This window comes from Dama dama, chromosome 8 (assembly GCF_033118175.1).
Source record: "Dama dama isolate Ldn47 chromosome 8, ASM3311817v1, whole genome shotgun sequence".
Lineage (NCBI taxonomy): Eukaryota > Metazoa > Chordata > Mammalia > Artiodactyla > Cervidae > Dama > Dama dama.
Window position 1 is genome coordinate 42,555,301 of NC_083688.1, and position 12,893 is coordinate 42,568,193.

The 12,893-nt window shown below is 42.4% G+C and overlaps 2 protein-coding genes across 4 annotated transcripts in view; one reads left to right on the forward strand and one right to left on the reverse strand.

Annotated features, from left to right (window-relative positions):
- Window positions 1-2,798: 2,798 nt before the first annotated feature.
- On the reverse strand, window positions 2,799-6,679 carry LOC133060514 (basic salivary proline-rich protein 1-like). Its single transcript, XM_061147981.1, has 3 exons — window positions 6,609-6,679; window positions 3,246-3,801; window positions 2,799-3,131 (listed from the first exon to the last, which is right to left on the reverse strand). Exons 1-3 carry the CDS (start codon window positions 6,677-6,679, stop codon window positions 2,799-2,801), a joined length of 960 nt encoding a protein of 319 aa, XP_061003964.1.
- RAPH1 (Ras association (RalGDS/AF-6) and pleckstrin homology domains 1) overlaps window positions 3,255-12,893 on the forward strand; it is a 100,677-nt gene continuing 91,038 nt past the window's right edge. For all 3 annotated transcript variants that reach the window (XM_061148954.1, XM_061148955.1, XM_061148956.1), the window contains exon 1: window positions 3,255-3,388. The gene's annotated coding sequence lies outside the window, so the exon portion shown is untranslated. The remainder of the gene's footprint in view (window positions 3,389-12,893) is intronic.

Sequence of the window (12,893 nt, forward strand, 5' to 3'; positions counted from 1 at the left end):
ACCATGCTGTGTTAGTGTCCACCACACAACAATGCGAATCAGCCGTAAGTATACACGACCCCTCCTTCTGAACCTCCCAGCCATCCTTCCAGGTTGTCCCAGCACACTGTTGAGTTCCCACACTACACGGCAACTTCCCACTAGCGATCTATTTTACATAAGGTAATACGACCATGTGCTTTTGAGGGCTGGAACCATCTTGTCTTTGTATTCCTAGGCCTTAGTTAAAGCTCAATAAAACACTTGTTGAATGCATGATTTTATGGTTCAAAGGAACTGATGAAAACCTGTTTACCAGCTGAAAGTGACTGTTTTCTGATTAGGTTTGATCAACCTAAGCCCTGGGAGGAGAGAGCTAGGGGCTGTCTAAAAACACTCAATGGTCTATTTTTAATTTTTATTTTTTTTCCCCATTTATTTTTATTAGTTGGAGGCTAATTACAATATTGTAGTGGTTTTTGCCATACATTGACATGAATCAGCCATGGATTTACATGTGTTTCCCTTCCTGATCCCCCCTTCCACCTCCCTCTCCATCCCATCCCTAATGGTCTATTTAAAGGTTTTGATGACACTATGGAGAACAGTGTGGAGATTCCTTAAAAAACTGGAAATAGAACTGCCATATGACCCAGCAATCCTATTCCTAGGCATACACACCGAGGAAACCAGATCTGAAAGAGACACGTGTACCCCAGTGTTCATCACAGCACTGTTTATAATAGCCAGGTCATGGAAGCAACCTAGATGCCCATCAGCAGACGAATGGATAAGGAAGCTGTGGTACATATACACAATGGAGTATTACTCAGCCATTAAAAAGAATTCATTTGAATCAGTTCTAATGAGATGGATGAAACTGGAGCCCATTATACTGACTGAAGTAAGCCAGAAAGATAAAGACCAATACAGTATACCAATGCATATATATGGAATTTTAAAAGATGGTAACAATAACCCTATATGCAAAACAGAAAAAGAGACACAGATGTACAGAACAGAATTTTGGACTCTGTGGGAGAAGGCGAGGGTGGGATGTCCAGAGAGAACAGCATTGAAACAAGTATACTATCAAGGGTGAAACAGATCACCAGCCTACGTTGGATGCATGAGACAAGTGCTCAGGGCTGGTGCACTGGGAAGACCCAGAGGGATGGGATGGAGAGGGGGGCGTGAGGGGTGATCGGGATGGGGAACACATGTAAATCCATGGCTGATTCATGTCAATGTATGGCAAAAACCACTACAATAAAAAATTTTTAAAACTAAAGGTTTCGATGAAGAGAATATCTTCCCTGTGTACTTATCATACAGCCTCATAAGTAGCATTTGATGAGAATATGGTGTTATTAGGTTTTGCACTCAGGTGTGCATAATCCCAACAAACCAGGTCATGAGGGGTATGGGGTAAGAAGCTAGAGACAGATTTGTATGAATTATCACTTATCAAAATGTTTAAAGTATTTATTAATATTTTAAAATACTTATTGTGCAAGGTACTATACTAGACATTATGGAAGACATAAGGCTGAATTAACTATTGCATTACACTCATTAGGAAAGACCATAACTTACTGAAATAATTATGATTCGAGGTAATGAATGAACTCCACAAGGAACAGAAGGCTGTAAGTCCACCTAAAACTATTACACTGTTAACTGTTAACTATTACATTGTTAATTAACATTGTTAATTGGCTATACTCCAATATAAAATAAAAAGTTAAAAAAAAAAGAATTGGTCAGCAGCAGCATCTTCATTTATGAGATACTATTATTCTACACAAGAATATTAAAGTACCGTCTAGACTTAAAATACAAAATTCCAGTTTTGTTACTAATGTACAGATATCTCAAGTGTGAAAGGCAACTGGTAACTGTATTGTATGGTTCTAAATACCAGTTTGAAACAGATTGTGTACCAGTTTGAAACAGATTGTGCAAGAGACCAAACCACTTCAAAGCTCTCAAGAATATCTGAAAGAAGGAATGTAATTAGCCAAACCAGGATTTGGCCCCAGGACAGAGAAATGAACACTCTGGTTCTTACAAAGGGAGCCAGGATCTCAGAAATGTACAGTCAATTCTTTGTGAAAATTCAAGATACAAATACTCTTACTTAGCAAGCATATGGGAAGACATGAAAATGAAATGTTCACTGCAACTAATTCCAGGTCACACTCCCGACTTGTTAATTGTTTTAATGATGTCAACAAATCTGCTTTGCACGTAGCCAGGCAAAAATGATTTAATTCTATTTTGTCCTTCTTTTATTTTATTTTTTAAATTTTGTCCTTTTAATTAGAAGGTCAAAATAAAGACACAAACAGAATTTTAAAGTCTAAGTCAAGTCTACATCGAAATAAGCAGTATCCAAGTAACTTAGAGCTTGGTAATAAAGATGCCACGACCTTACTCCCAAACCGTTTCAATAAGGGGTGTGTATGTGAGACAGAAATTAAGAACACAAGGTAAGCAAACTGCAAAGTTAAAAAGTAATCGAGAATAACCGAAATGTCCAATTTCTAAAAGCTTCCTAACATAGTGCATGAAACTACAGAAAGCTGTTGGCCAAAATGGGACTGCCTAAAAAAAGGCCTCCCAGACTGCAATGACTGCGGTCCCTTCAGTGCCTGAGACCCCGTCTGATGGGTTGCAGGAGTCTAGGGATACTCCAGCAGGTCCCTGACAGACGCGGTCAAGGCTTCGGGTCCCCGGGCCCTCGGACAGAGGACGCTGGGCCTGCTTCCATGGAAAAGCGAGCAGGGAGGCACAGCCCCGGAATTTTCCTCCCTCACTCATTCATTCTCTGATTCACTGGTTCCTGGAGGCGGTTCCCAGGGACGCGCGGACAGGCGGAGCGCCGGCGGCCGGGGCTGGGTGCGGTCGGGCGCCTGGGGCTGTGGAGAGCGAGGCGGGCCAGGGGGCGCGGGCAGGGGGCGCTCGCAACGGGCGCCCGGGGGGCGGGCTCGGCTGCCTTCGCCGGAAGTGAGTGGCTGGCGACGGGCGGGGGGCGGCGGGGAGCGAGCGGCCGGGCGCGAGTCTGTCCGCCCGTCGGCCGCCCGGCCCTCAGCCCCGCCTTCTGCGTCTCGGCCGGACGCGGCCGCACTCGGCTCTGCCGCCGCCGGGCGCTGCGGCCGCCCCGCCCGCCGCGCGCGCGCCGCCCCGCCCGCCGCGCGCGCGCCGCCCCGCCCCCGCCCCCGCCGCCGCCGCCCGGCCGGTCAGTCAGTCAGTCAGTCAGTCACGGAGCGCGCGGCGCGGGAGCTGCGGGCGCTCGCGGCGTCTCCCGGGAAGGAGCGCCGCGCCTGACAAGGAGGCGGCGGCAGCGGCTGTCCAGCCCGGGGCCGTTCCGGAGCCGTGCCCGCCGGAGGACCGAGCCGTTGCCGCGGTGAGTGCTCAGCCTCGCCCTCGGGGCCGGCCGAGGGAGCTGGCGGGGCGCGGGGCTGGGAAGCGCAGCCGTCGCTCCCGCCTCCATTTTCCCGGCGCCCGGCCCCGCCATCCGGACGCGGTGCGGGCGGCCGAGCCTGGGGTGGGGTCGGGGCCGGGGCTGGTGGGACCTCGCCCGGCCGGTGGGTGGGGGTCAGCGGGGCTCGGGCTGCACCCTGCGCCCCCGGGGGCCGCGACAGAGGGAGACAATGAGATGCAAGGCCGCCTGGGGAGGGTGCGGTTGGGCTCCTCCGACCCGGCTCTGGGGGCTGGTGGCCCGGGACCGCGGGGAGGCAAGGACTCTTCCTTCCCCCGAATAGCCGCAGAAGCCAGTGATTCGGTGTCTGGGGTTCCTCGGATTTCGGTGCCCCGCATCTTTCGTAAATGAGTTCAGTGCAGAGATTGAGAAAGGCGGGGCACCTTCCGTGTTTTCTTTCTAATTAGGCAAGCTGAGTAATTGCTCCATGGCATTTGAGCCCATCTCATCTGTGTGTGTGTGTGCATTCCCGCCGGAAATCCAAACTGCAGCTCATGGTGGGGGGTGGGGGGCAAGAGGAGATGGAAGGCAGTGAAGTAATATCAGGGTGCCTTCGTCTTAAGACGGTTTGAGAGATGTGGTTTCTTATTCAGACAGCGTCTTAGGGTGTCCCCACTGTGTGAGCTGGAAACCGCATAAGTCATTGCTTGTAAGCACGAAGACGTGGCTTAGGATGAAATAAGAGCTTTGAGGAAGGGTGTAAGCGTTGCATCAAATGTGACTTTGTATGACTCTCGTATATTGTGTGGGAAGAGCCGTTGGGGAAAAGCTGAGAACCGAACGGTTCTTCCCTATGCCTCCCGGTAAGGGTTGGTGTTGTCTGCAGCGTTTGTCTTGGAGATGTGTGTAAAGTCCGCTGTAAGGGAACAGTAAAGCTAACCGGTTAGGGGTGGGGCGTGATGGTGGTGGTAAAAAGGTGGCAGTGAGTCCGGAGGAATACTCAGTTCAGCAAGTATTTATGGAATAGCTGCTATCTGTTAGGCAGGGTGGAGGACATAAAGTGAACAAGACTGTAGCTTATCGTGGTGTTTAGAAAGAGCTCTTTGAAGCCAGGGGAACCAGCTGCCCCGTATACACTGGAATTGGCTGGTAGTGTAACGTTGGATAAGCTATTGCACTCTCAACGGTATGCTTCTCAGTCAGTAAAATGGGAATAACTAAGACCACCTGCTTGCCTCTCGAGGTGGTTGTCAAACGGATTAAATGAGATAATGTGTGCAAAATGCCTAGCACCTGGCAGGGCACCAAAGGTGTTTAACAAATGTTAATTCCCTTCCTCCCTAGCCTGCTGTGCCTAAGATTTTCTTGGGGGAAGGTGGGGAAAGAAGTGAATGTAGGTAATGGTAATGCCAAGTATTACATAATTAAATGTTGAACTAGAGGTGCAAAATAGGGAAGTGAAGAGGCGAGGGAATGATTCTAAATTGGGAGCACTGGGGGGAAATCCGTGGAAGCTGTGGCGTTTAAGTGGGACCTTGAAGGATGAGTAGGATTTCAGCTGGTGTAGATGGAGATGAGGGCATTCCGAGTGGGGGTGGCGTTCTCCTTTGAGAGAGGCCTTGAGGAGGAAGAGCCGTGGGGGAAGGGCAAAATTAGAGACGCTCAGGTTTTTTAGCTCTTGTTCATCTGACCTTCAAAGATTGTCTGTTATTTTGCTTTCTGTGTTGTGAATTTCCCAGAAAACAGACCTAGCCTGTAAGTACAGATATGTCTACACAGTTCAACACATGATTTTTTGGATGAAACATTTTGTGTTATTTGGACTGCTGCTCTCTCCTGTTTGAATTTAATAAGGAATTATTTGTAGGTATTTCCTTATGATGCATATTAGTTCTGTTTGGTAGAAAAAGCTGCTGATATTTCAGAGTCAGTGGTTGCATTAAGATTATTATGTGGCGAGTAACTGGCTGAAAGGCATGGAGTAGTGAGGACCTATTGGGTGTGTCTCAAACTCTTGGTCAGTGTCACTTGTTTTCACAAATATTTTAACACTTCATTTTCAGAAGCGGTGTCTTTGAAACTAATTAAACTGACTTTTCTTTTGGTTTGGCTACCTTTTGATTTCCACCCCACGCGTAATTATTCATTAGATTAGCATGGTAGATGACTATCACACTATTCACAGACTCTTGGACATATATTATAAAATCTCATGACTGTACTTGGTTCTGAAGTAGTTGAATTTGAGCATTAGTATCATTGACCTCAAATTCTTATTCTAAGAAGATTAATGTTAGCAAACAAGCCATGTGAGTTCAAGCAAGTCATATACCTTGAACTCGCAATTCCTTTACCAGTAAAATGAGAAATTGGGTTAAATCACTGGTTTTCAGTCTACGTTTTACTGAGGTCTGTAATTTTGAGGAGGACCTTCAGAGGTACTCCAGCTGTTTGAGTTTAATCTCATTTAAAATGTGTTTTAAACCTATAGGAACACTGGAGTGGGTTGCCATTGCCTTCTCCAGGGGGTCTTCGCAACTCAGGATCTTCCCGGGTCTTCCCGACCCAGGAATCGATCCGGGGTCTCCCACACTGCAGGCAAACTACTGTCTGAGCCACCAAGGGCTCCAATAAAAAGGACCTATTTTATGACATACATTGTTTTAAGTACTTTACATGTATTGGCTTCATCCTTGCTGTAATCCTATGGTACAGGTTCTGTAACCGTATGAGAAAAAAGGCACAGGCTACAGAGCTATAAAGTGGCAGAGCTGTGTTTGAAAACAGATAGCATAACTCGTAAGCTTATGTTCCTTATGGCATTCCTATATTGCCACCATAAAAAATAAAAAACACACACTATATATATATTTTGTGTGTGTGTGTATATGGTAAAATATACCACATAAAGGGTTTCCCAGGTGGCTCCATGGTAAGGAATCTGCCTGCTAATGCAGGAGACCTAGGTTTGATCCCTAAGTCGATAAGGTCCCCTGGAGGAGGAAATGGCAACCTACTCCAGTATTCTTGCCTGAAGAAGCCAATGGACAGAGGAACCTGGTGGGCTGTAGTCCATGGGGTTGCAGAGAATCCAACACGACAGCACACATGCATGACACATACAGCATAAAATTTACCATTTTAATCATTTTTTTCATTTTAATCATTTTTAAATGTACAGTTCAGTGATATTAAATACTTTTACATAGTTGTGCACAAGTCATGACTGTCGATCTCTAGAACTTTTTCATCCTCCTTTACTGAAACTGTATCCATTAAACATTAACTCCCCAACCCCTTTCCCTCTGGCCCTTGATAACACTTTTCTACTTTGTCTCTGTGATTTGACTACTCTAGATATATCTTATAAATGAGATCATGTAATATTTATTTTGTATCTGACTCATTTCGCTTAGGGTAATGTCTTCAAGGTTCATCCGTGTTGGAGCATGAATCAGAATTGCATTCCTTTTTAAGGCTGAATAACAGTCCATTGTGTGTGTGTGTGTCTGTGTGTGTGTGTGTGTATATATATATGTATATATATGTCCCATTTTGTTTGTTCATCTGTAGATGGACATTTGGTTTCCACCTTTTGGCTGTTGTAATACTGCTCTGAACTTTGGTGTACACACATCTGTTCAAGTCCCTGCTTTCACTTCTTCCGGATATATACCCAGAAGTGGAACTGCTGGATCATATGGTAATTTTGTGTTGAATTTTTGAGGAACCGCCACACCGTTTTCTACAGCAGCTGCAGCATTTTACAGTCCTGCCAGCACAAGGGTTCCAGTTTCTCCACATCCTCACCTCAACACTTGTCATTTTCTGTGATTTTGATAATAGCCATTCCTGTTGGTAAAGAATCCGCCGGCAATGCAGGAGACCTGGGTTCGATCCGTGGGTTGGGAAGATCCCCTGGAGAAGGGAACGGCTACCCACTCCAATATTCTGGCCTGGAGAATTCCATGGGGTCACAAAGAGTTGGACACGACTGAGTAACTTTCACTTCACTTAATGAGTGCCACTTAATGAAGTGGCATCTCTTTGTGGTTATGATTTGCATTTTTCCTAATGATTAGTGATGTAGAGCATCTTTTCTTGTGCTTATTGGCCATCTGTGTATCTTTGTAGAAATGTCTGTCCAGGTCCTTTGCCAGTTTTAAAAATTGTTTTGTTGTTGTTGAATTATAGCAATTCTTTATACACTCTGGATACTAAATCTCATATCAGATCCATGATTTACATTTTTTCTTCTTCTATGGGTTGCCTTTTTACTCTGTTGATAGTGTCCTTTGATGTACAAAAGTCTTTCATTTTAATGATATCCACTTCATCGGTTTTTCTCTTTTGTTGACTGTGCTTTTGGTGTCCAAGAAATCATTGCCAAATCCAGTCTCAGGAAGCTTTCCACCTGTGTTTTCTTCTAAGAGTTCTATAGTTTTAGCTATTATATTTAGCGCTATGATCCATTTTGAGTTAATATTTGCATATGGTTTTAGATAAGGGTACAACTTCATCCTTTGCTTGTGGATATCCAGTTTTTCTAGCACCATTTTAACACTCTTGTGTACATAAATATAAAATTTGTCACATTGCAAACAGTAGTGTTTTATGGTTATACCTGGTTTATTGCGGCAGGGGGAGGGCAAGCATTCCTTAGAATAAAACATCTTTTACTGTCTCTGCTTATTTGTGAATTTTAAATAGGTAAGGAAAGTTGTAGTTTGCAGTAAATTTTTAAAAAATTTGAGTCCTGTGCAAGTCTATTCATATAGAATTGTCAAAACAATACATTGCTATGGTACATGAACTGTGTTCAGCTAAATGACAGGCACAACTGAAGCCGGTTCCTTTGGGGTATACTCATCCTGTGTATGTCAGTTTGTTTAGTAACAAATGAATATATAGCACTAGGTCCTGGTATATTACAGATGTTTTATAGCTCATTGGAAGTTTGGGTTTTTCTTGTTTGCCTTGTAAGCAGTTTTTACATATGATTACTAACTCATATTGAAAGAAAAAGTCTTATTTATATCTTTATTAATTAATTTAATTGAAGCATATCCAGACACTAGGATAAGCAAACCATTAAAAGCTACTAACAAAACAAAACAAAAGCTGCTACCTGCTTTCAACTACTGTGGAAATAAATGGGTTGCTTAGGTGTCAAGAGTAACTAACATCTCTAACACTCAATTTGTCTCTTTGAGTTTGTAACAAATTATAATGTATTTGAACATGAAGTGGTATTAATAGTGCTTCTGTAGTTATATATATTTGGCATGCTGAATAAGATTTCTTCTGGAAAAGTTTTGTTGTGTTGTGAAATATTAGAAAACCCCCAGATTATGTGATGTCTAAGCTTCATCCCATGCTCTTATCACTGTTCTTTTAAGATATATTATTTACCACACTTTGGGACAGGTGTCTTAAAATACATCACTCATAACTTAAAAATTGACTTTTTAAAACTAATTATATATTCTGCTATTCATAAAACATTTACTGTTAGCTATGCTTTAGGCAGAGATATACATAATGGAGAAAAGAAAGAGAGAGATATTCTCCCCTCCAAAATAGAGAGAATGTTAATTTAAATGCAGGATACAAGGATTCAGTAGAGAATGTAATTAAGGGAGCAGAGTCTAAAGAAACTGTGTGTGTGTGTGTGCTGTCACTTCAGTTGTGTCCACCCCATGGACCGTGTAGCCCACCAGGCTCCTCTGTCCATGGGATCCTCCAGGCAAAAATACTGGAGTGGGTTGCCATTGCCTTCTCCAGGGGATATTCCCAAGCCAGGGATCAAATCCGTGTCTCTTATGTCTCCTGCACTGGCTGGTGGGTTCTTTACCACTAGCGCCAGCTAAAATGGGTGAAGAGTTAGGCTTGGAAAAGAAAGGACAGGTCATCCCGTTCAGTTCAGTTCAGTCACTCAGTCGTGTCCAGCTGTTTGTGACCCCATGGACTGCAGCACGTTAGGCTTCCTTGTCCATCACCAAGTCCTAGAGCCTACTTAAACTCATGTCCATCATGTTGGTGATGCCATCCAACCATCACATCCTCTGTTGTCCCCTTCTCCTCCTGCCTTCCGTCTTTCCCAGCATCAAGGTCTTTTTCCAGCGAGTCGGTTCTTGTCATCAGGTGGCCAAAGTATTGGAGCTTCAGCATCAGTCCTTCCAGTGAATATTTAGGACTGTTTTCCTTTAGGATTGACTGGTTGGATCTCTTTGCAGTGCAAGGGACTCTCAAGAGTCTTTTGCAACACCACAGTTGAAAAACATAAATTCTTTGGCACTCAGCTTTCTTTATAGTCCAACTCTCACATCCATGCATGACTATACATGCATCACATCCATAGCTTTGACTAGACAGACCTTTATTGGCAATGTAATGTCTCTGCTTTTTAATACGTTGTCTAGGTTGGTCATAATTTTCCTTCCAAGGAGCAAGCATCTTTTAATTTCATGGCTGCTCTCACCATCTGCAGTGATTTTGAGACCCCCAAAATAAAGTTTCTCACTGTTCCCACTGTTTCCCCATCTATTTGCCATGAAGTGATGGGACCAGATGCCATGATCTTAGTTTTCTGAATGTTGAGCTTTAAGCCAACTTTTCCACTCTTCTCTTTCACTTTCATCAAGAGGCTCTTTAGTTCTTCTTCACTTTGTGCCATAAGAGTGGTGGCATCTGCATATCTGAGGTTATTGATGTTTCTCCCGACAATCTTGATTCCAGCTTGTGCTTCATCCAGCCCGGCATTTCGAATGATGTACTCTGCATATAAGTTAAATAAGCAGGGTGACAATATACAGCCTTGACATACTCCTTTCCTGATTTAGAACCAGTCTGTTGTTCCATGTCCAGTTCTAACTGTTGCTTCTTGACCTGAATACAGATTTCTCAGGAGGCAGGTAAGGTGGTCTGATATTCCCATCTCTTGAAGAATTTTTCAGTTTGTTGTGATCCACACAGAGGCTTTGGCATAGTCAATAAAGCAAAAGTAGATGTTTTTCTGGAACTCTCTTGCTTTTTCGATGATCCAGCGAATGTTGGCAATTTGATCTTTGGTTCCTCTGCCTTTTCTAAGTACAGCTTGAACATCTGGAAGTTCACGGTTCACATACTGTTGAAGCCTAACATGGAGAATTTTGCGCGTTACATTTCTAGTGTGTGAATCTAGTGCAGTTGTGCGGTAGGTTGAACATTCTTTGGCATTGCCTTTATTTGGGATTGGAATGAAAACTGACCTTTTCCAGTCCTGTGGCCACTGCTCAGTTTTCCAGATTTGCTATCATATCGAGTGCAGCACTTTCACAGCATCATGTTTTAGGATTTGAAATAGCTCAACTGGAATTCCATCACCTCCACTAGCTTTGTTCGTAGTGATGCTTCCTAAGGCCCACTTGACTTTGCATTCCAGGATGTCTGGCTCTGGGTGGGTGATAACACCATCGTGGTTATCTGGGTCATGAAGATCTTTTTTGTATAGTTCTTCTGTGTATGCTTGCCACCTTTTCTGAATATCTTCTGCTTCTGTTAGGTCCATACCATTTCTGTCCTTTACTGTGCCCATCTTTGCATGAAATGTTCGCTTGGTATCTCTAATTTTCTTGAAGAGATCTCTAATCTTCCCCATTCTGTTGTTTTCCTCTATTTCTTTGCACTGATCATTGAGGAAGGCTTTCTTATCTCTCCTTGCTATTCTTTGGAACTCTGCCTTCAAATGGGTCTATCTTTCCTTTTCTCTTTTGCCTTTAGCTCCTCTTCTTTTCTCAGCTATTTGTAAAGCCTCATCAGACAATCAGTTTGCCTTTTTTCATTTCCTTGTCTTGAGGATGGTCTCAATCACTGCCTCCTGTACAGTGTCATGAACCTCCGTCCATAGTCGTCCTTTTACATGAGAAGAAAAGCAAGATTGGGTGGCCCATAATTGATGTCATTGCATGGCCCTTAAAATGTAAGCCCCCTGGTGAAGAATAGTGAAATCTGGAGAAAATTAGAACTGTAAACATATTGAAATAGACTCATATTTTGTAGAATTACAGGAGTATGATTTTGTATTGTGCTTGAAGATTGAATGCTTTTTTGGAAATTATGTTTAGAATGATCTTACTAAGTTTGATATGTGAAGAAAACTGCTAAGTCAGTACAGCAAAGTCACTAATAATATGACTTGCAAATACAGCATATTCTTTAAGTGTCCCAGATTGTACTTGCATCTATCCATGGTTCCAAGCATGGTTTATTTTTCCTAATTTTTCTAGTTAAAATCCTACACATCTTTTGAGTCCCAGTTCCATTGCCACCCACCTTTGTGAAGCTGTTTGATACCAGCTAGAATTCTTTGCCTTCTTCATTCCTCTAGATCTTACTTGATTTGCCCTATGTTGTTGATAACTGTGTACTGTCTTAAATACCCAAGTCTGGAGTATTGAATCCAGTTTTACTCATCTGAAATGTCTCTCAGTCCCTTAAATACAACAGAAATGCAGTGAAAAAGGATTAAATGAAAGCCATTATTTGAAGAATACGTTATAGTTGGTGTTACATCTCTGAAAGAATCCATAAAAATCTAATAATGTTTATTTTATTTATAAAGAAGAATTCTTTCTCAGCTTATTTGGTTTATTTTATAATGTAACAAGTGACTTTAGAGATTTGTGAAGGGAATCAGTGATCCCTGTTATCTGTGAATAGAGTGCTTTATAAATGTTAGTAATAGCTCAAAAAGCTTTTTGTTTACCCTAAGTTTTGAAAATAAATATATGTATTTTTAAAGCAGGCATAATGAATACGATGCATTATGTTTGAAAAATCTTGGTTTTACTGCTTAGTAATAGAAAAATTCTAAAGTCTGAATCTTAAATCTATTTATTTTGGTGCTTGGTTTTAATGCTTGTCTTAGCTAAAAGGCAGCTCATGGAGGGACATACACCTAAAGATTATAAAGTGCTTCTTTGGCTATACTTTCTAAATGGAAATACTCATTTTTAAATTTCTGTCCATCAGTTATTCAGATTTGACTAACAAAGTTTGCCTTCCTGTGCAAACCAATGTGAAGATTTGTGTTTATATGTTTTTAATAAATATATTCAAAATCCACAGAAACTGTATGGAAGGCATTTAAAGAGTTGTTAGAAAGTGGTTTCTCTGTTTTTAGAGAGTGCAGGTATGAGGTTTCAAGATGACATACATTGTCGTCTTTTGGAATACAGTTATTTTCTTACCAAGTTTTAAAATGCTGCTTTTACCTTTAAGGTATACATAGATTAACCATGTTATTGCTTTTAAAAATAACTGCTAGGTAGCATACTGCTAACAGTCACTTATCACAGAACATCAGCAAATTTAGACTTTATTTTGGTAAAGATAAATGTTTAACTCACCTTTAAAGTTAAATTTGATAACACTTTTAAAATACTTTGCCATGAGACACCAATAAACCTGTTTAGTATAAAATACTTATGGGCGCTCCTTAGCTGCATCA